Source organism: Lepidochelys olivacea (assembly GCF_965140295.1).
Source record: "Lepidochelys olivacea isolate rLepOli2 genome assembly, chromosome: 2".
Lineage (NCBI taxonomy): Eukaryota > Metazoa > Chordata > Testudines > Cheloniidae > Lepidochelys > Lepidochelys olivacea.
The window spans coordinates 75,946,790-75,971,103 of NC_140412.1; the positions used below are offsets into that span (position 1 = coordinate 75,946,790).

General features: G+C 41.7%; 1 protein-coding gene across 3 annotated transcripts in view; it reads left to right on the forward strand.

Annotated features, from left to right (window-relative positions):
* Positions 1–24,314, forward strand: part of NOL4 (nucleolar protein 4) — a 253,520-nt gene that overhangs the window by 47,657 nt on the left and 181,549 nt on the right. For all 3 annotated transcript variants that reach the window (XM_084620792.1, XM_084620791.1, XM_084620793.1), the window contains exons 2-4: positions 3,336–3,485; positions 16,581–16,692; positions 17,206–17,318. In XM_084620792.1, coding sequence (XP_084476918.1) covers positions 3,336–3,485; positions 16,581–16,692; positions 17,206–17,318 — 375 coding nt within the window. The remainder of the gene's footprint in view (positions 1–3,335; positions 3,486–16,580; positions 16,693–17,205; positions 17,319–24,314) is intronic.

The window sequence follows — 24,314 nt, forward strand, 5'->3', positions numbered from 1 at the left end:
GGCTGGGGGTATCTGGGCATGGCTGTGTCACAAAGAGATTGCACTGTTGTTCTCAAGCTAGGAGCTATGTGCACTTTTGTTTCCATGGCTTTGATAAAGTGCTATGAAAAGTGATTGTGTTAAAATGGCACCTTTTTACTGAATAGATCTTTCCCCATCTACATTTAGCATCATAGCTGGTCCACTTGTGACATTTTTTTTTGTACTCCTGTCAGTCTGGCAGAGCCCACATAGGTTAAGAAGATTGAGCTAGGTTCTCTTTCTCCTTGTGCGTGATCAACCAAATTGTTCACAAAGTTCCAATGAGCTGACTGAAGAAAATGTGGGCTATGTAGGTGGCTCCAAATCATTAGTTTAGCCAGCAGAACCTTTATTACTGGTGATGATATGTAAGAAAGAAAAAACCCAGGTTGTCTGTCAGAGTTAAGGTTGAGTTTGTAGGGTTGTTAGTTAGAGAAAACATCTATTTACTTGTAGCCTGAGCACATTTGCTTGGGAAATCACGGTGAGACAATAAACATGGACCCCTAGAATGCAATTTTTAATGGGTAAAATTTTCAAAAGCACCTTCGTGGCTTAGGAGCCTAAATCCCATTGACTTTCAATGAGATTTAGGTTCCTAAGTGCCTATGTCACTTTGAAAATGGAGTTTAGGCTCCTAAGTCCTCTAGGTACTTTTGGAAAAATGTACCCAAAATCAGCTTTCAAAGTAGAACTGGACTTTCATGTTTTTAACAAATTGTAATATTGTAAGAAAAACATGATGGGATGGCATAGGGCAGCAAAGACCTTGGGATAGCCGGTGTTCCCTTCAAAACTGTTATGTTCTGGGTGGAAATGTTGGGCCTTAGCATCCCCTCTGCTTTTTCCTTATTGAATTTGGAGAATTGGGAGATCATGGTCTCTATTTTGCACTGAACTGTCAAAATCTTTAAAGCCACTTTATCATCCTTCAAGTTACTCATCAAAACTCACCTCTGCTGTAATTCATACACGAAACTGCAGTCTGATAATGACCAGGAAGGTGAAGAGCTAGATATACTGCTCCTGAGTGGCGAAGAACTGCTCACATTCTATTATTTTTGTTACCACTAACCCCAACTCCCACTCTTCATGATGGCTTATTTGTTTGTCTTATCTACCTGTTATGACTTGCCTTTTAGGTTGCAAGCTCTTTGGAGCAAGGTTTCTCTGTGTATATTTGTACAGCACCTAGTAGAATGAGCCCCTGTCCTGGCTGGTCTAGAGGTATTGCCACACTATAAATGTTAAATAATTGTACTGTCTTCATATTAAACAGTATATACCATTTATACTGACTGCCCCGATTTTGAAAGTTTGCCCTGATTCTCTGGTATCTGAATAAGAAGTAATATAATGCATGGTTGAGAGTGGTGGGGAGGCTTTCCTTTCTTGTTTTTCTGAAAGGAGAGTGTGGGCAGCTTATAAAAAGACCACTGCACACTGCAGACACCAAAATACATTTTCTCACAACAGTTTCTTCTACCAGCTTATTCTTGGAACACCTTTGTGATGCTGTCAGCTATGGTGATGTAGCAACTCTGTTTACAAATTAATATTGCCGTAATGCATTTATCTTTAATTACAAGAGAATACCCTTCTAGGATATTTCCTAACAATACTCATTAAGAATAAACAGATGAAGTCCTTACCAGTTAATCAACACCACAGACTTCTTTGTGTTCTGAAAACTACATGAAATAACACTGTCACCTAATAAGAGTGCTTGAAAGCATTAGGGAATCCACAGTACTTTTTGGCTGGTGAAAAGGTAATGATTGTTTAGAGATGGGCTGGAGAAGCTGCAGACTTTCAGATGCACACTTCCCCAGGTTTAGGGTTATTCCAATCTGGGGTTTGGGTTGGGTCAATCTCTAGTCAGGATTTTAAATGTATAATAGGGGGGACAGCTTTGAAGCACATTGTGTAGAACTGACAAACCCATTGGGGCCAATGTAAGTGTTTTATAGTCCTTGAGTGGGAAGTGCTTTAGAAATGCAAAACATTTGTGTAAACCATGAGATGGGTCCATTCATGAACTTTGTTGAAAATAAAATAAGAAGATAAGTGGGATAGAATAAAAAAGAACAAATCAAACATTAGAATGTATTTATTCATATCTATCAGGCTTTCAAGAATAGATTGGCAAGAATTTATTAGTGATGGATTGCAGCTTGAAGTGATAGTGCAGCAATTGTCTAGTCAATTCTCATCTTTGGTCTTTATTTGGTAACAGCACCAGAATTGCAAGTGTTTTGTTGCAAATGGGCCAACATAAACCTGTTCCATAGTAGCATTAAACATAGTAGTAATAATAGTATGATGATGTTAACATGTTAAGTTTTGAAAGCATTTTTTACACGAAATACACATCGAGGGTTAGGAGGGACTGTTGCCTCTGGAGGCCTAAATTCAAATTCTGTTTTGGCTCATGACTGAAAATGAATTAGCTGGTCTCATCCTAGTCCACACACACTTGTATCAAATCACCAAACCCAGCCTGCTCATGAGATTGCTAGCCTAGAAAACCAGGAATAGTGCCACTCAGGACTGATGCTTATTGGCAGGATTGTATGGAGAAACTTGCGCAAGCCCTGCCTGTATTTTCATCAGTACAAATTCACTTACAGTTTTTAAAAAAATCTCCCATTTGGATGACACCAACTGAACTGAGGTGATTAACTCCTAAGACATATGAGTCGGACTTTTTAGTAGTGCTGAGCACCCACAGCTTCCATCACCTTTTGAAATCAGGCTATAGGTGTCCACAATTTGCTGTCACTTTTTCCAGTCAGACATCAGTGTGCAACACCTTAATGTTTTAAAATAATACTTTGTTTTATCTATGGTGTGGTGAGTTTTCATAAAATGAATTTTTAAATAGGTTTTCTAAGGGATGCACTCTTTATGGCAATAACTTCATTTGCATTAATAGTTACTATCTACTAAGTTAGCTGTGAATAACAATCTTTTATTAAATATTTTTATAAAATGTTGTTTGTGGGCCGGCAGAAACAAGTGTAAATGATTTTTTTAAAAATAGCAATGTATAATGAAAAGTATTGTCTACATAATTTAGCAGTTCAATCAAATGACCTGTTTTTAAAAGAAGGCTTTTTCATTATTCTTATGATCATACATTTATTCTATAATGATGTTACTGTAATATATTGAATTGTTAAGTATTGCTCTGGGATAGTAACTTTAGATCTCTATGCAAGGGTCTTTATTTAATCAGATCTCACTAAAGGGGGATGCGTTCCATGATTATCATAATTCATCTATTCATCCTGCACTCCTTATCTTTTTTTCAGGATGGAGTAGGTGTAGATGAGAAGCTGTCTTTAAGGCGGGTAGCTGTGGTTGAAGATTTCTTTGACATTATCTATTCCATGCATGTGGAAACAGGGCCTAATGGAGAACAAATCCGAAAGCATGCTGGACAAAAGAGAACTTATAAAGCAGTAAGTAAACAAAAAAACAGAACATCTGTAAGTTAAAATATAGTAACACAATTGCATATCTATTTATTGTTTTTTTTAGATTGTGAGTTCTTTGGATTGGTGATTTTGTGGTTTTGATAGTTGAGCCAGAAGTATTACAGCCCATTACTTTCTGTGTGGGTACATGTGTGTGCATATATGCAAACATACAGGTTGAAAATGCTTAGGGTCAAATTTTCTACTGGTGTAATGGGAGCAAGTCTATTGACTTCAGTGGAGTTTTGCCCATTTGCACAAGCAGGGAATTTGGCTGTTTTAGTATGATTTGAAAGACAAGGCCTGTGAGGTAATATCTTTTATTGGACCAACTTCTGTTGGTGAGAGTGACAAGCTTTTGAGCTTGTCTTTTTAATCTCAAAAGCTTGTCTCTCTCGCCAACAGAAGTTGGTCCAATAGAAAATATTACCTCACTTACCGTGTCTCTCTAATAATCTGGGACCAACAAGGCTACAACTACACTGCATCCTAATATGATTTGATAATTTATTAAAGTGAAGCTCCAAGTTAATAGTATTATTTTAAATTATTATTAAATTGAAATGCAGATGTTTTTCCAGTTTATGAAGACTGTCAAAATACAACCATTAAGGTTTGTTAAATGAACTGCTGTATTTCAGCAGATGATTGAAATCTCCATTATACTTTGTTATTATAGAGTAAATACGTTTTATTTAATGGTCTGCAAATTTGTAATACTTTTCCTGAAAACAAAAAGTTGAAAAGCAAGTAGATTCAATGGCATATCTGTTGATTGGTCAGATGTTAAACCAGTATGAACTGGCTGACTAAAGAGAAAATTCTTTCTAACATTGGAACTGTGTTTTATAGTTTGACCTAGACGCTTCAATTCAACCCCGGTCTTGAAATATTTGTAATCTGATGTTTAACGGAGCAGTATCTTTCTGCAAATATGACATTTTCCCTTCTTAAAGAGAACTAATAAAATGTGTACTGTTACTTCCCAAGGTAAATAAAAAGTACTTCCTTGTCTGTAAATTAGTGACCTTAGTCCTATGAGTAGCCCCATTGGTTTTTATGGGGCTACTCATGTGAGAAAGGCAACCAAATTTATGCACACACATACACACATATTATGTATATATACCGTGTACACAACACACACACACATACAATATTATAACAGCATTCAATAGTGTCTCCATCATAGTTAAGGATTTATCGCTTTTCTTCTTTCCTGGGACCATTATCCCAGTGGTTTCCAGCTGCAGTAAGTTGAAACTTTACGCACGTCAGCCTGGATGCAATCTTTAGAAACTAAAAAAAAAAAAAAAATGTAAATCATTTGAGCCATTCTTAATATAAGGAGCAATAAAATGTGTAAAAAGCTCAAAATGTCAGATACCTACGGCTGAAATTTAGTTACTGAGTATAAGAAATAGTTAATTTTTCATTACTGGTTTTTTCAGGCGATACTGAAACTTTCTAGCTGCATAATAATTTTTACTGTGTGGCCCATTTTTTTAAAAAATATTTTATTTCTAGGCTATTTCATAGTGTATGGTGTAGGCCAGGTCTGTGTAAGATTTCTCACAACTTGACCTCAGCATTATTGACCCACAAGATATATATGTATAAAGGATGACACTTGCAGTCATCATGACCAATTATGCTAAGTTACTCAGTGATCTTCTCATGTGGACAAAAAATAACTGTCTAATTAACTTTGTCACCGTAGCCAGTTTTAAAGCTTAGTCTTCAGGGCCCTAATAGAAGTACTCTTAGCTTCATTGGTCATTAGGTGTGCATTAATAAAAGTAGTACTATCTTCACTGTCCACTAGCTAGGCATTGGTTTTGCTACTGTGTTCTACTGTAATGAACCTATCACTTGCACTCTTCATTTCAAAGGGATTTCATATAGTAATTATATTGAATGTTTACTGCCTGTAAATAAAGTACTTTAGGGCACAACCCTGCAAACATATATACACTACAGATATAATTCTACTGTCAGGAGTCCCATTGATTTCAATTGGATCAGGCCTTTTATATATTATGAATAATGTGCAAAGGCAGCTAATGGGAGCAATTTGTGTAGGTTAAGCAGCTTGTACAGCAGTTTCATTTGATGTTAATTTTTATTACAGTGGTGACATAAGTTTATTACATAGTTATCAGCTGATGATGCAGCAGCCCAAGTGCAAGTTGTTGTGTAATTATCAATGTTTGTGTATTAGTGTTATTTGTTGGTTTACAAAGTGCATCCAATTACATGTCCCAGGGACAAACTGCATATATATAATTTTTAAAAATACAATAATTCTATGAAAAAAGAAAAACTCCAAAACAAACTAACATCAGCTTTTGCACTTTTAAGTGAGACCTTAATTAGACTCTGCTGGACTAGCTGGGAAAGCATATTCCAGTGTCATGGACTCTCTTGAGCTTCTAGAGGATTAAATCTAAGGTCTGTTAGCTCAAGCAAACCAGCTGACTTCTGCCTCACAGAGTGGGAGGGAGTCTCTCAAGGAATCATGTCCCAAACCATTTAGGCCTTAGAGTTTTATAAATCCAAGTCAGTATGGCAGCTACTCCAAAAGTATTAGCTGAACCAAAACTGTGGTGATTTTCAGCCTCACATATCATCAGTGGGAATCATTCTTGATTTCTGTGAATGTATTCGTCATATGTATTCACCAAATTGTTTGGGTGAACAAATTTTTAGAGTATAGGTGGTTCATGAACTGTTTGCTACAATTATTTGGTATTTGATATTCATAATTCATGGCATGTGATTGGTCACTTGGTATCACTTCTGCTCCCTGATGGGATGATTGAAACTTTTTAACAAGGGAACGATGAAGAGAAAATTCCAAATGTCAGCCCCTCTTCTGTAACTCTTGGGATTCATAAATATTTTCATGAATAACATCAGCTTCCTGAATACTTGTGAATAATGAATATTATGACCCCGCAAACAGCAGCTAATTAAATTCAAATAGCTTAGGAGTGAACCTGCTTTTTCATAATTCTATCAGCTCTAGTCAAAACTTAGAATATTGCCCAGGCATGATTAGTAAAGCAAAGAAACTGGCAAAGGTTGTAACTTATTGTATCTTAAATTAACTATGGCTTGTATTTATCTGGGCAAACAAGTCTGGAAAATGTAAGAAAAGGCCTGAATCTGCACCTGGTTCCTGTTCTGAACAAAGTTTAAGACTGTTTTCAGTTTTGAAAGAGGACTCCCCTCCCATCCTGTTCCCGATGCTGAAGTGCTGGAATACATCAGTATGTCATGCTGCAAACTTGCCCAGCATACCATCCTGGCATAACTAGGCTCAATTTGTGAACTGACCATCCTTAGTCTTCACCACAGGTATTAATTTTAAATTGCAAGGCATTGTGGAAATGAATGGCACTTGTACAGTTTCAGTGGGACTTTACATAATGATGCTGCACAGGAAGATAACTATGCAATTTGGTGGTTCTGTGATAATAGTATTTTGGAGGGAGCTGCAGTACATTTTCATCAGCTGAAAAGTGTGTCAAACTCAAACTGCAGGATTCCTCAACACAGAGTCCATTAATTGCTTAGGAAACTATCTGTGTTATAGTATGTAGTTATGAACTAAGCTCACATTCTCTCCTTCTACCTTGACTCCAAGTACCCTGCAAGCATCATATAAACTGTATCATGCAGAGCCAAGACTTTTTCCCTTAGGGCTCAGTATATTAATCTTAACCATGGAAAAATGCCAGTAAGTTGCTAATTGGGCTAACAAAAGCAAGTACATTCTTTTTTATTCTTCTTACTGACTACCCTGCTACATGTAGGTGTCCTAGTTCATATGGTATGTAAGACCACCTACAGACTGACACTATTAGATTACACTATTACACGTCTATGAACCAAATTCTTTGCTGATGTAACTCTGTTAATGTTAGCGGAGTTGCGCAAGCAGAGAATTCGGCCCTCTATGTATTGCAGTGAAACAAGAATTGTCTGGCTTTGGGGGTTTTAAATCACAGCTATTACATTTTAAAACAGATTTTTGCAAGTATTGTAGCAGACTAGAGACACAATGTATATAGTGATTATTAGTTAGTTCCAGAACTGCCTGTGATATTTACAGACATTAAAAAACAAGGTCCTTGTCCTGATGAAATCACATTAGCATATAGACAGTGTAGGGCAGTAAAGTAATTAATCCACAAATAATGCTCATGGTGCTTATGCCTTGCTGTTCCACAGGCACACAAGTGTTTAGGGGAAGGGAGAAGAGTGCAAGGAGCCTATTCCTTGGCGTACAGGCTGCACCCTGTCAGGTGCAAGGCTCCAAAATGCCTGTTTGAGGTGGGCAGCTGTGGGACACACTGGCTAGCACAGCTGGTGGAGCAAGCAGGGAAAAGTATGCTGTGCTCCCTGAAGGGGTGGATCAGCCAGCATAATCCTCATGCACAGCTGGGAGCTCCAGGAAGAATTTCTCTTTCCTTGAGACAGAATTCCCCCGGGAGCTCCACCTATAGTATTGGGGCTTAAAGGTACAACTGAGCCCACATTGTGTATAGATCTCAAACCATGGGAAGAATATTGCAGTGGCAAAATGGGGGAGGGGTGAGATGGGAGGGAAATGCTATTGAGAGAACAGATTCAATATTTTTTGGCGGGGGGAGGGGAATTGATTTGTTTTTAAAGTTTGTTTAATCCTGTATTCTGGACACAGTTCTTCCAAAGCACAAAATTTACTAATATCTCCCTGCCTGGAAGCCTGCATGACTTAGTGGGAAGAACACAAGGATTCTGTTTTTTTCTGGGAAATCAGTGTAAGCAAAATTCATGTGATGTTCTCAGCCGAATTCTTGTGGGGAAACACATCCATGTTCTGTTGTGGGTGGGAATGGGGTGCTGTTTGCATAGGCTTCGGACTGCTCAGTTTTTGGGTCTGTAAGCAGGTAGGCTATCTCACCAACCTAGGAAAGAACCAGTGCTACACTCAAGTCTGTTTCAGGCCCTTGACTCAGGGCACTATTCATTGTTTAAACCCCAAAACAAAGCAATTCCCCTGACCAATGCAGGCAGTTCCCAAAGGCTTGTCCCTTGCCTCTGTCACAGGCCCATCCCCAAAGAAATAGGACACACTCATCTTTAAATCCCCTGATGGGTCATGTGACAGGCAGGTAGCCCTTAACCGATTCCTGTCTGTTTTACTGTGACACAGGCCCCAAATTCATCTCTGGTATAACTGCATTGAACTTAGTAGACTTAAACCATGGATAGACTTAAACCGTTGAACCTGAGTTGCAATCACCCGTATAAAGGGAGAATTACTGGAAATGGCTGATCACTGCAATGCAGAAATCACACTATAGATGCTTGAATTATACATGGACTTGTTAGACTAAAAGAGGCTCTTTAGTTTTCAGCATTGCAAGTCCATAAACATTCATGACTACCTTAGTTTGTTTTCTCTCTCTTCGTTATTTCTTGCCTTTCAAACAAATGGCAACAACAAAACAGTTCTACCTTAGTTCTCTCACTGATTGAGTAACACATGTTGGAGTAGACAGAGGTGGATTAATATTTCCTGGAGCCCTGGGCCAGAGCAAGTCGGGGCCCCTCCCTACCCTTTCCACCTGTGGTCCCACCCCCATTCTGCCCCCTCCACATGTGAACACGGCCCAATCCCTTTCTGCCCCTTCCCTGGGGCTCCGTCCCTGTTCCACCCAGGGTCTCCCCCATTCTTCACCCCCCACTGTGGCCCCAAGGCCAGAGAAGCTCTGTCCCCTGCTGCTGGGGTCAGGGTCTGGGGGTGTTGAGGGCTTTCCCCACCACCACACCTGGCACTGCTGCCAGGGAGTGGGGTCAAGGGTGTGTGTGGGGGCTTCCCCCACCACTGCGGCTGTCCCGCCCGCCTGCTGCTGCCGCCGGGGAGTGGGGTCTGGAGTTGCAGGGGTTTCCCCTGCCCGGCCACTGGGGAGCGGGGTCAGAGGCACAGAGTGCTTCCCCCACCGATGCCCCGCCCTGCCTGCCCGGTGCTGCTGCCTGGGAGTGGACTCAGGGCAAGGGGCCTTTCCCTGCTCACCCGGGGCTCTGAGGCCTCCAAGTTGGCTGAAGACCCTGGCACAGGCCCCGTAGGCCTAGTGGCTAATCCACCACTGGGAGTGCGGCTCATGAGTATATTTAGGCCCTCATTCACCACCACATTACTTGTTTTACACTCCATTATACCAGCATAAAACTGGAGTAAGGCAGGGCCTCAGCTTGCATCTTTCAAAAATTTTAACATCTTTATTTTGCATTTTTGTATATATATTTGCCATTATCCAGGAACCAGGAGCCTAGTCATCGTGTCTCAGGATAAAACACAAAATATTAACCTTTATGAGCTTTTACAGAGGCACATTACCTGATTTGTACTGTCCAGCTGCATTCCAAATATGACTAAGTATGGAATCTTCTTCTAGCCTCCCAGGTCACTGTTCTGTTTCGTGTTACATTATCTAATTACCTTCAGATCCCTTGTGAAAATGCTCATAAGGAGATAAGAAATTTTGAAGAAGCAAGAAAAGGTAATCTGGCCCAATATGCCTGTCCTTAAATTCATTGCACTCCTCTTTCACTTCTGGTTTGGTTTCGTTTTATTTTGCTACGCATTGACTACAAGCAGAGGAGAAAATGGCCAACTCCTTGCACAAAGTAATTTCTCTGCAAATAATGCTCATGGTGTTTAGCACTTATAACTAGAGGCATATTAAGGCTTCTTGGACCCAGGACCACTGGTCTGTGAGGTTCAGAAAAGCACACACAAATTAATTTTGTTGTTAGCAGCATTAACTTTCCTCTCATTGGCATCTATCTTGGTAGAGCAGGGGCTACTGTGTAGTGGTAATGGGGAAGTCAGTGTCAGCACAGCTCCTGAGTAAGTTATGCTGCTAATGGAAGAAGAGGACAGAATTCAGCATGGAAAGACATGGATTCCACAGGGAGCATTTAGGGATTTGTGATTTCCAGTCCTGTAATCCTTGAGGACCCTCTTCACTGTTGCAAAGCCACATCTCCAGGTCTCCTACATCTTCTGCATGGCAGCATCTCCTTTTCCCCTGAAGAGAGAATGTATTGGGAACTCTTCAAGTTCATGTCCATTTCAGTAGTGGAAAGCGAATCCCTGACTGGGCCCTGCACTGATGCCCAGGCACAGAGGGCATGTCAGAGGTGTGGCTAGAGCAAAAGGGTGTGGCTGGAGTGTGACAGCAATCCAGTAATCCTCAACTGATGGAACTAGTCTCTGTGGGCTGATCTAAATTGTACCAAAATGGCCTCTGTTAGGCCCCAAGATCAGGGGCACCTTTGGCTCCTCTCAGGTCCAGTTCTGAGCACAGCTGGGCCAGGCTCAAGGATCAAGCCTTAAATTTTAGAGCACTCTTTCTTCCCCTTGAGGTTTCCCATAGAACATGTTAATTTAGCCCTACAGCTTTGTTTATAATTGATTTTCATATAATTTATGCAGATAATCACATACAGTAAGTGCCCCACTTTGGTAAATTATATGTTTGGTCATGTTCCCCTACCTGTATGATTCATTTACTCTACACTTGTTAGTGTAAATCCTTACATCATCCATGGGACAGTGAGTAGATCCCTAACTAGATATTTGTCAGAATGTGTTACTGAGCATGAAATGGGGACCTTCCTGGTATATGATCAGCAATGCAAAAGCTAAAAGAGGATAAGGAAAAAAATCAGAGGCAATTTAGCACTGGCATAATTGAAACAATGCCAATCCATGAAACAAAACCATGGACCATTTTTTGTCATCCTGAGGTTCAAGTTCTGCTCTCGCACCACTGTAAATTCAAAATATCTGCATATTGAAGTCAGTGGGCTTACTCTGGATTTACACCAATGTAAACAATAGCAGAATTTGGTGTGTAAATTAGACTAGTCTTCTTGAAGCAGGTCCTAAGCACACAATTACTAATTTATCTCCTATGTAAATGCCAGAGTATACATCAACACAGAAGAATTCTGTGTTCACATAAATATACCATTCATTCATTTTAAAAAAAACAAACAAACCCTATGAGCAAAGAATTCTGTAAACTTTTTAAAAGTCTCAGATGGAATGTTTATTTAACACAAGCTACAATTGAATCCCCTTCTAGAAAAAAACAATTCCATTCTAACTTCATTTTTTTCTCTTCACCAGCTGTGATGACTACATAATCCCCCTTGAATACCTCTTCCCCACTTTGCCTTTGCTCACTTAAGGAAAAACATGTAATTAATTAAAAAAAATCAAAAGGCCAGGAAATTAATTGTTAAAGTTATACTTAAAACACCATATCCCTTCCAACCTGTACCCTCTCCGTATAAGTAGGGGTCTATGACAAGTATCATAGATAACTGACATGTTAAAAGGGTTTAAGATAGGCCTAGATGTCTAGACAGCAGATTTGAGAAGAGGCTTACAATGTCTAAGAAGCAGGACCAATGTGGATAGAAAACAGTTAATAATTTTGCAGCACCTGGAGTGAGGAAAGTGTAACAGAAAGATGAAATGGGAGGGGGATAGGTTTGTGGTGTGTATATAAGTATAAGATATGAGCTGCTAATGTTGCTGCCATTTCACGAGGAAGCAATTTGATGGAAAGTCTCTGATCATGTAGGTGAATGTGAGTGGTCAGCTGAGCCAGGGTTTAACTGTTCACCCAGGTGGTTCAACAACTGGGCTTTCCAGTTTGAGTTTGTGCAGCCAAAGTTTATGTAGCTTATCCCCTCTTTCTTCTTCTCTCACCCTCTAAAGCAAAAGATTTGAACAGTGACAGATACATTATAGTTTGAAAAATCAGATCACACAAACACCTTGTCTATTGCCCTCTAACCATTATAACTATTGCTCCCGGGGAAGTGCCGCTCTTTGACTGGGTGCAGCATGTGTTCCCATATTCTCACTTGTTAGGCCAGCTTCCCTAGCCAGCACAGAGACAGAGCAGGACCATGGGCCAGCACTTTCCCTCCAACAGCGGCACTTGCCTGGAGCAGACCTTGTTGTTGGGGAAGCATAAAGACTGCAATTGTGCCCAGACCTAGCACAGGCCTCAAAGTGTGAGAAGGGTTCCTTGTGTCCTCTCTTCCCTTCACACAACCACACACAGGCTGAGCACAGTCAAGCCCTATGTATTTTTAATCAGCATATTTGTTCTGGCTGTCTACATACTGCAGTTTTGGAATCTCCTGGCATTTTGTCAACAAATTACTATTCCCCATCTCTAGCCCTTTCAGGATGTTGGTTCCATTACTTGAAGAAGGGATCGGGGATTGCATAGCATAAGCTCCCTGCTCAGGACTCAATGCTGTTTGGTCTTGATCTAAAAACTGTATACAATGCACCCCGATTCCCTGTAAAACCATGTAATAATAAAAATAATAATGAAATAATTCTGTCTTCATTTGTTAGCCTGACGTCAGGGAGGAAGAGGGCATCCCTTGACTTCCACCACTGACTTTAAAAAAAGAAAAGGAGTATATTTGCGGATGCAGACTAACACGGCTGCTACTCTGGAACCACTGATTCTGCTATTTACACTTCTGTTATCAAGGAATCTGGTTCAACTACCTGATTTGATGGCCCTGGGGTTGGGGCTATATACCACCTTCTATTTTTTCCCTCTGGTTCCTTTCTGATTTTTTTTAAAAGAAAAGAAATGAAACTATATGCTTTTCTGACACACCATTTCTTCCATACTATACACATGTGTACTCTGTTATTAATGCCTTAAGGGTTATTAAGTGCACTTGCAAAATCTTACTTCTGTTCCTCACATTTGCCGCATGTGCCCTAAGACCTACCTTTTAGTTTAGTGCTTGTTAGTTTTACAAATAATCATGTGGCTAAAAAAGGCTACATAATAAATAACACATAATGCACTAAAATAATCTAAACATTGAAGGCAGAACACAGAGGCAATTATCTCCACATATTAAAATTACAATGGAACAGAACAGGCTTAAAGGCCTCAATAAGTGCCAGGAGGAAATGCTGACCAATCTAGAGCCAGTGGGCCTGTTAAGAAAGTTTGCCTGCTTCTTCTCATGGCACTGCAGGCTGAGATTGGGATTCAGGAAGAGTTCCTCTATAATAGCCCAGAATCTCAGAGCCAGGCCAGGGCCTTGCCCTCAAGCACTGCAGACAGGCGTTTGCCTTGGAGTTTTGATTTGTTTGGTAGTTTAAAGGTGGAGATTGCCAAAGTCTGAGTTTGTCATATTTATTGAACTATGTATAGCCTGATACTTAGCTTATGGCCACAACTGGTGGACTGGGACAAGGGGCACCTGCAACACCATGGTTGGCCCTGCAGAGGTGTGCCGTGGGGCAGCCCCACCTGCCACAGTACTATAGTTACGCTTGTACTTATGGAATTTTCTAATGATCTGTGTAAGTCTTCCCCTACCCTTCCATCCTTGTGTGAGAGAAGCTGATGTTGAGCACGCTAGGAAGTTACAAGTCCTTCTCTCTTACAGCCCTTAACTATAGTCTTTACTCTAAAGAGCAATGCTACTGACACCCATGGGAATACCCACATGAGCAAGGGTTGCAGAATTGGGCCATTACTGTCATCTTTTGGTAGAACTGGAAGTACACAAAGAATGTTTTCTTATGAAATAAGATCATTGACTAAATCTTGCTGTCCTCACTGACATGAAAAGCACTAATTAACTCAACAGGACTCCTTCTGTGAGAAAGGCAAGCACGATTTGGCCCCACAATTTTTATTTTTCTGGTGGTGGAAGCAAAATGCATCACTTTCCCATTTGCTACCCCTAGGAGAGCAATTTGCTGCACACACACAAGCAGTGCTGTATCAAACTACTGGGAAGCACAATTTATCATTTAAAAATAAATGCATATACATGGGCCAGATCCTGAGCTGGTGGAAATTGGCATAGCTCCAATGACTTGACGCTCATTGAGCCAAACCTGATTACACCAGCTGAATATTTAACCCATAAAATGTAAGTAATCTGAGCCAATTCACTAGGTAAAAGAAAGGGGAAGTTGGCCAAGGTTAACATTATATAAGGATGGGTATCCCTGAATACATATAGTGGGAGGTTGGAGACAGAAGGATCTGCCATGTGAACAAATTCAGTTGTGGGAGTTGATGTTCCCTTGTAGTCAGGGGAGCACTCCCATCAAATCGGGGGCTTAACTCAGTTGTTCCCCACAGAGGGATTTCAATCCTATTTAAGTGGAATCAGAATTTGACAGAAATGCTTGATTAGAATACATGGAGCATTCCTATCAAATCTAGGCTACTAATGAATCTGTGGGTAAGCTCCATTAATTTCAATACAGCCAAACTCCAAATGTGTTCAAATGTTATGAAAGAGCTGCATATGTGCACTTCCTAATTTCTAAATGTTAATTTCTAGCTGATTTAAAATTATTCTTTTTTAGATGCTGTAAAAACTCAGTCCAACTCATGTTTTCACGCTTTAAAAAAATCAGCTGGTTTTGTTTTGTAGAAGTGGGCAAAATTGATCTGAAATGCAAAGAAATTTTTTTTGCAGAATTTCTAATTTAAAAAGTAGTTTAGTTTAATGTTTTCAGACAAATTTCTTTTGGGGCTAAGACAATATGTGCCAAGTTTCAGCTCAGAAAGAAATTTTCTCATGTTATAACACCCCTGAAACAAAGGTTTATAACGGAAACAATCAAACAGCCTTAACATTAGTAGCATAGACATAATGGTATAATTCACATTCTTAATAATTTTTAATGAATAGTTTGCTGCTTATTTCATCCCTTCAGACCAAATTGATGGGTGAGTTTAAGGGCCCATCAGCATATAAATCACACCAATTTGAACTCACACCAGTTTAGTGACATTTTCACTTCTGAATCTGCTCCACTGAAGTATTTAAAGGAGTGTAATTTACAGCACTGAGTAGCTAGGAGACAGATTGCCAAAAGAAGGAGATAAGATGGTTAAAATAGGCCAGCTCACCTTCTTCCTGCTCCCTTATGCTTAGTTAGACCTATTTTCACATATTTAACTGCACTTACACCCATTTATTGAAATGTAACTTACACCACTTTACACATACCTCCTCTGAACTTAGCCCTCCATCTTTTCACCTTGGTCCACTATGTCGACTTGCATCAGCTTTGCCACCCTTCAGTAGCGAAGTGGGATCCTGCTGCAGGCTTCCCAGCAGCAGAGTACAAGTGGGTGTCAATCTACTCCTCTTTTAATTTCTGCTGCTGAATCTGACTCTCTCTTCAGGAGCAATCTGTTTTGCAAAGCAGTCAATTGGCAAATTGAGGCCCAGAAATTTATTGTGGCACTAGTTGTGTTTGCTGATCTGCAGGAGACCAGATGCACACACCCTCAGATGTCAGACTTTATGATTGTGTATGAACATAAAATATGAAAATTTGATAATTTTGGACTGGATGGCCAAAATGTATTACTTCAAGGTACACCAAAGGAACCATTGAGGTTGATTGACTGCTAAATTCTAGAGCGATTAGCAGAAAGGTTTTATTTAAATCAGAGTATTAATCATTGACGCTGTGAAAATGTTCACAAAAGATGTAATGAAGACAAGAATAGACCAGTGAGGAAGGAGACTGTCAACATTCCTAATCTATTGGGTCCGGTACCTATTTGCTGACATATTGTTCAAATTAAAATAAATAAAACTTAGAAACTAAGGAAGTTTTTGTGGTACACCCTGTAACAAAAATAGCTGGGAGCTTTTCAGTGGGTTTAAAATAACCCCCTCACTTGGGTGCCTGTTATATATGAATATTTTTGCTGAAAAGAAATTGCAAAAAATATAAATAAGAAAACAAAGCGCCTTTTAAAATGAGTGCATTTTTCAGAATCGACTATTATTAGCCATTAAATGATAAGGAGCCAGATTAGGTAGCTGTTTCTGGAAATGCTGCAGAGTATGTTGTACATGCTTTCATTGTGCTTCCTGGCATTATGGAATAATATGCCTTATACGGAAATATAATGATCAGTTCTGTTAAATCATGTTCAGTCAGCTTATATAATAACACCTATATTTTGTTATTCATTTCAGATTTCAGAGACCTATGCCTTCCTGCCTAGAGAAGCGGTGACACGATTTCTAATGAGCTGTTCAGAATGCCAGAAAAGAATGCATTTAAGCCCAGATGGAGCGGATCATAAAGGTAGTTTTAGTGTCAAATGGTGGGATGTAAAGTAATTTTATTCCTAATACCCATTTATATTTTCCTAGTTTAAGTGAAGGTTCATAAAAATTTGGTAGACTGGAACAGTTCAACAAGTCAGATCTTCTCATTTAGTTAAGTTATAAAGTAGTGAATCTTCTGCGTTCACCTCAGGGATGGAGTGAAATGCTATGCTCATCCTCAACAGAAAGATGATTTTACCTGGAGGAAATCATTTATTTTTCTATGGAAATGTTTATACATCCATTTAAAAGTAGGGGATAGATGGGGTGCATGCACTGTAGTCATTTAGGATAGAAGGGCTCATAATTTTTCCTAGGCTTGTGCTTGATTCATATATTTTTTTCATAGAAACTTCTATCTGTAAAGCCAAAGAGCAATTGAAAATGCCAAAGTTGGAGCCAAATGACAGAAACTGTCTGACATTTGACTGCAGATCAGGCAGAGGTGTCCTCCAATATATCATGCATAATAAATATATTTATGTTACAGATAATGGAAAACCTCCAACTTTGGTGACCAGTATGATTGATTACAATATGCCGATTACTATGGCCTACATGAAGCACATGAAACTGCAGCTACTAAATTCACAACAAGATGAGGTAAAAATTCAAATATTCTAGGTTTGTTCACAGTTGCTGTTATCGGCCGGATACTGACTGTCTCCTGGCTTTGGTGAAGCACTCTGTGCTGTACTAGAGACATTAGATCAATTGTTAGACATTGCCTTTTATGTGACTGGGCCAGTGCGGGTTGCGAAGGGTCTGGAAGCAGTATGTCCAGTCCTGGATTAGTTCTGTGCTCAGCAGTGACCTCCACCTCCACTTTCAGAGGGGACATTATTAGCAGGTCCTGAAGTGAATGCCATCCAGTTCTCAAGGTCAGTAGCCAAGATGCAACACAGCGTGGGAGTGAAAATGGAACCAACAACAGGATTGGTTTGGATCATTAGGACTAAGGACCTAACTGGGAAGCATATAGGGAATTAATCCATCCTTCCTAGAACCTCCGTCCCTAATTCAGCAAACACTTAAGTTTGTGCTTAGAGTTAAGCATGTGCCTAAGTGCTTTGCTGAATTGGAGTGTCTATCAGAAAGAATAAAAAGGGAACCAGGCTAAGAACTGGGCTTAGTCAAAGGGAATTGGGACTAAACCGCTTTTTTGATTATTTATGTTCTTTTCCTTGATTTATGCAGTGCTTTTTCAGATATTGGAAAGTGCTTCATGAATTGGATGGGAGCTGGCAAATTATTTGTAATAAACTCGCTTTGATAGAAATGTGTTCATTTACCACGTGAGCTGCCAAATAGTTAGGAGCCCAGTTCTGTGCCAGCCAAAAAACAATCTTGCATGCTGTGTCCTTCTGCCTGCCTGCAAGAAATAATCTGAATTTGATTTTTTTTTAAAAAGAAAAACCTTTAAAAACAACCATAATAGCTAGATTATGGCAAAGACCCTGACTGATTCTTGAATTCTGTAAAGCCAGCGAGATTCTTTCATAATAAGTAGATACGGACTATTGTTGGGAATTCATGAACTGTTCAAATCCCCACAAAAACTGGATTGTCAGTACTACTCTAAAAATAGCAGAGAACTCTTTTCTTTATTGGGGGTTTTCTGCAGTTCCCTATGAGACCTCCTCACAACTGCTGCCTGATCTCCTCTTCCCCACAGCCAGGCTCCCCGGAGTTGGCTATCTCTGGCTGGGAAACCGATTCCAGGATCACCAACAGCAGTAGATTGGAGGCTTTATCCTTGCAGTGCTGCTTAAAGCGACGTTCTTCTTTCACTTTTCCCCTTCCTCCCATTGAGAATCACTCTCATCATACAGGGCACAGCACTAATCTGGAGCAGGGCCATTTACTACAGTATATTCCTCCTCTGCTACAGCTTGAGCATTTCAGTATTGTCCTTTCTGGCCTAATGACAGGAATCAGGCCCCTTTCAGTGTACTAGTTTTCCATCCAGGTCAGCCAGCAGGAGTGATATAATGGTAGTAGGAAGCACTCACTTCCTCCCACACTCCCACTGTAGCTGACAGCATGGCGTCTTAGATCATGCAAACCCAGTCTTGCTGTGCATGAAATCTTTGCCACATTGTAGCGATGAATGGTGTTGCAATTTTTAATGTATTTCGTTTGCCACAATGAGCGTTCGTTAATGAGCAGCAGTGTCGCAAGTGAAGTTCTCACGGTCATTTTTAAACTTGTCTCGCAACTGATACATACTTTCTGTGCCTAGATATTATATTCTGGCACCAAGAACAAAAGGGCAGTGAAAATGTAACTGTATGAAGTAGGAGCATTTCTGATACAGGTCTTCAAACTATTGCATGCAATATGGTGCACTTTAAAATCCATCCTTTGATTTATACTAAGATTCTGTTTCCAAGGTTTCACTCATCATCTTTATATCATTGTGGGAGGTGAGGATCTGAGGTGAGAACCAGAGGTGAAAGTAAGCCGGTACACCCCAGTACAGCGTACCGGTAAGAGCCGGTGTGCCGTATCAGGACTGGCTTTCCGAGAGGGCAATTTAAAGTCCTGGGATAGCAGCGGTGGAGCTGCGGCAGGGATTTAAAGGGCCCCGGAGCTCCGGCCGCTGCTACCCGCCCGCGGGCCCTTTAAATCCCTGCCTGAGCCCTGCTGCCCGAGCCCCGGGGTAGCGGCAGCGGGGCTCTGGTGGGGATTTAAAGGGCCCCGGAGCTCCAGCCGCCGCTACTGCCTGGGGCCCTTTAAAACCCTGCTAGAGCCCCGCCGCCACTACCCTGGGGCTCGGGCAGCAGGGCTCAGGCCGCGATTTAAAGGGCCCGGGGAGGGGGTAGCGGCGGCTGGAGCTCCAGGGCCTTTAAATCCCCGCCAGAGCCCCGCCGCCGCTACCCCAGGGATCAGGCAGCAGGGCTCAGGCAGGGATTTAAAGGGCCCCAGGGCAGTATCATAAAATGTAGGTTGGTGTGCAGAACCACCCTGGCCCAACAGGAGCTCCCAGCAGCACTGGGGAACTTACCTCTGTGCTACAGCTGGCAACAGCTCCCCGCTCCCTCTCCTTGCACCCCCCTCACACAAAGGATAGGGTAAAGCAGGATTGCACATCATTTACAGAGCCAGTGGAGCCCCAAGGGTATTCTGGAATGGGCCAGGAGCAGGAGAGGAGGTGTGGCCAGCATTCCCCTATGCCTTGTTATTCTCCAGCTGTACAGGTTAATAGGGGGCATGGGCAACCAGGATTGCCCTAGCCTGCTCTAGGAGCCAAACCAGCCCTCAGCAGCCCCAAAATTAGCAAGGTGTGAGCTACCTCCCCTTGGTCCCTGCAGTGGCCCTAGACTCTATCCCATTGTGCCTGAGGGCTGGGGGAATGTGGATGCTGATACAACCTTTGAAAGAGAGCAGTATGCATTTCCCCTGTACAAGATGGTGTGTTACCTGCACAAAATTCCCTATTACATAAAGCACCCACCTTTACCCAGTTCCTAGGGCTCAAAGTGTAACCCACTTGATTTAGGCACCCCCATCCTTTCCCAGTTCCTAGGGCTCTGGGTGAAAGGAACCTACCCTTACCTAATTCCCAGGGCTCAGGGCCACCCATTCCCAATTCCTGGGGCTCAGGGTGTAATCTTTTGCAGGTTTACGGGGTCTTTTACCAGTGAAAGAGCCTTACACAGTAATATACTTAACCTCTATTTATTAACAGTTAGCAAAACAGAATGCACACACTCAGCATACAATGCTCACCACTCCCAATAAGGCAGATGAACTTTTCTTGATGGCTAGTCAGGATCAGGTCATCTGTGGACGCCAGTTTCTGCACGGTGTGATTAGCAGGGTGTTGAGGTCTAGCAGCTCTGATCTTGGGGCTGTCTCCTGGAGTTGGTTCCAAAGAACTTTCTTTTGGACCACAGTTTATATAGTGAAACTTGAGTCTTCCTTAGCTACACCTCAACCAATCATTTTACTAAAATATTACTAAACAAATTTTCTAACCAATCCTAATATATGGTAAAACAATTCTTTAACTAATCATACCCCACCACCTTAACTGATTTACACCTAGCAAAATTAGTTATGTAACAGACAGTAACAATCAAAGAATCAGAGACTATACAGATAAATAATAGAGAACTGGGGACCATAAAGAAAAAACAATAAAGAAGTAGGGATTTCACAACCACAACTGTTGATAAGTGATTTCTTGCCAGACAGAATGCTGTCAAGGTTCCTTTCCCACTCTGAACTCTAGGGTACAGATGTGGGGACCTGCATGAAAGACCCCCTAAGTTTATTCTTACCAGCTTAGGTTAAAAACTTCCTCAAGGTACAAACTTTGCCTTGTCCTTGAACCCTATGCTGCCACCACCAAGCGTGTTAAACAAAGAACAGGGAAAGAGCCCACTTGGAGACGTCTTCCCCCCAAATATCCCCCCAAGCCCTACACCCCCTTTCCTGCAGAAGGCTTGATAAAAATCCTCACCAATTTGCATAGGTGAACACAGACCCAAACCCTTGGATCTTAAGAACAATGAAAAAGCAATCAGGTTCTTAAAAGAAGAATTTTAATTGAAGAAAAAGTAAAAGAATCACCTCTGTAAAATCAGGATGGTAAATACCTTACAGGGTAATCAGATTCAAAACATAGAGAATCCCTCTAGGCAAACCTTACCTTACAAAAAGACACAAAAACAGGAATATACATTGCATTCAGCACAGCTTATTTACCAGCCATTTAAACAAAAGGAAATCTAACGCATTTCTAGCTAGATTACTTACTAACAAGTTCTAATACTCCATTCCTGTTCTTTTCCCGACAAAATCATCACACAGACAGAAAGACCCTTTGTTCCCCCCACCTCCTCCAGTTTGAAAGTATCTTGTCTCCTCATTGGTCATTTTGGTCAGGTGCCAGCAAGGTTATCTTAGCTTCTTAACCCTTTACAGGTGAAAGGGTTTTGCCTCTGGTTTTCTTTAACCATCTTAAGCTCTGTTTCTTTATCTGGTGATGGTGGGTACTATTAGGACAGAGCGCCTTCTTAACAGCCTGATATTACCTTGTTTTAATGTAATTGAGATGGAATGTGGGGACGTGACTTTCTGCTTCTTGGTTCATGGCTGCTGGTCTTCTAATATGACTGCAGGAGAAGGTCTCAGACCTTACAATATGGCTATAGGAAACGGCCCCATCCTTACAGGTGCAGAGGGAGACAGGGTCTTGCCCTTGCATCTCTCCTTCCTATCAGGAGGCTGCTGTTGCTGTGGGTGCTAGTCTCCAGCAGCTCTTCCATTCCAGCTAGTCTGTCTGATGGCTTTGTTGGGGTACCCACCACCTTAGTATCTGAGCAACTCCCACATTAAAGAGATTGCCTCGCCCTGATGCTCTTTGTGGAGGTTCTGGCTCTTCCCCCTGTTCAAATTGTAGAAAGCTTTGCTTGGGGTGGGGTGTTTTGTTTACTGTAATACAAAGACTGGGTTTGTCATTAACACCTGTGGCAAGGTACAAGGGGGAGTCTTCCAGCACTTTCTCCCGACTCGGACACCTGCCCAGGGTTAGGAACAGTCTAGCCCTTTACCTGTCCAATTTAACAGTTAGTAACACTGGCTCTAAGGAAACATTCTCCCCAGCTACTAAAGAAATATCAATATTGTCCACAAAGTCATTCAGACAAAAGAGAGAGGAGTTCATTCGGGGGCCAGGTGAAAAGAAAATAATAATGATATTAATCTCTATCCAGACCAGTTCATTAACATATTAACATCTAATTCTAGTATTAGCTGAACTTTTCTAAATCATTCATGGTTACTAACAAACAAAAAATTAAAATGTAGTCCATTGCTTGCTAGTTAAAGTCCAGTCTTTAGGAAAGAGCAATGAATATGCCTCATATTCTTCATAAAGCATTTAAAACTCTTCTTCAGTGGATACTGCTTCAGCCGCCTTATTGTGTTTTCTCTAAAACTCTCTTGTTGTTAACAGACAAGCCTTTGGAAATGTTGTTATACTCTTAAAATTGACTGCAGAAATGTCATGGGGGCTTTCCATGTTCATTTCTCATTGACTTCCAGCTCAAACTCCAAACCCTGCAAACACTTATGAACATGCTTATCTTTAAGCACGTGTGTTGAGCCATTGACTTCAGTGGGACTACTAACCTGAGCTCACACATCATCATCAATAATAAAGATTCTGTAATTAGAATTAGTAGTTCTTCTTCGAGTGATTGTTCATGTCCATTCCAACCAGGTGTGTGCGCGCTGCGTCCATGCCAGCTGGAAGATTTTTCCTTTAGCAGCGTCTGTAGGGTTGGTCTGGGCACCCCCTGGAGTGGTGCCTTCATGGCGCCCATTATAGGACCCTGCTGACCCTACACCCCCTCAGTTCCTTCTTACTGCTAGTAACGGCTAGCTGGAACTTTGCTCGCTCTGTATAGTAAGCGCTTTAGCAGTGTCTGATAGCATATCGTGTATATAGTTTTCTCAGTTAGTTAACAGTTGTTCCTTATAGTTATAGTTAATTGTTTTGGGGGGCTCTCCCCCCGACAACGTTTTCCCTCCTGGGGTATGCTCGGGTCTCCAGGGTTTAAGCTCTGCGAGGCCTGTGGCAAGTTTATGCCCAAGAGTGATCCTCATTCTTCCTGCTTGTGGTGCCTTGGTGAGAGCCACAAGAAGAAGAAGTGCTGCATCTGCAAGGGTTTCCGCCCCAGAACCCTTAAAGACTGGGAACAGAGACTAAAAATTCTGTTGATGGAGGCCGCATTGAGGCCACACGCCGACCCGGGACCCACTGAACCAGCACTGAGCACGTCCTCATTGGTGCGCAGCGCTCCGGCACCAACGGCGCGCGAAACGGCACCAACTAAGGACCCTAAGGCCCCCCAGCATCGTCATGGCTCGGGCCATAAGAAGTCGGCCTCAGCACAGCACCGCTCTCCATCCCTGGTGCCGGTAAAGAAGAAGAGGCCGGTGAGGGGTAGATCACTCCTCTCGAAGCCTAAGGGGTCTGTGGTGTCCACGAGCGTGTTGGGACAGACATACCAAAGGCCAAAGGGGGCCTCAGGCCTATCTTGGACCTGCGGCAGCTCAACAAGTTTGTAAGGAAACTCAAGTTCCACGTGGTCTCACTAACCTCCATTATCCCCTCGCTGGATCCAGGGGACTGGTATGCTGCCCTCGTCTTGAAGGACACGTATTTTCACATCGCAATAGTCCCACATCACAGACGCTACCTCAGATTTGTGGTGAGCAGCAGCCACTATCAGTTTGCCATCCTCCCATTCGGACTGTCGACAGCTCCCTGAGTATTCACAAAATGCATGGCAGTCATCGCGGCATTCCTGTGCAAGCGCCAGATTCAGGTTTTTTCCTTACCTTGATGACTGGCTGATCAAGGGATGCTCAAGAGCCCACGTGGAGGGTCAGGTTGAATTCATAAGAAGGACCTTCCTTGAATTAGATCTCCTAAACGAGGCCAAATCTGCTCTGTCCCCGGTGCAGAGGATAGAGTTTATAGGCGCAGTCCTAAACTCAACTCAAGCCAGGGCGTACCTCCCGGAAACCAGGTTTTGCTCACTAGGGGACATCATACGGGGCCTCAGACAGTTCCCCATGACC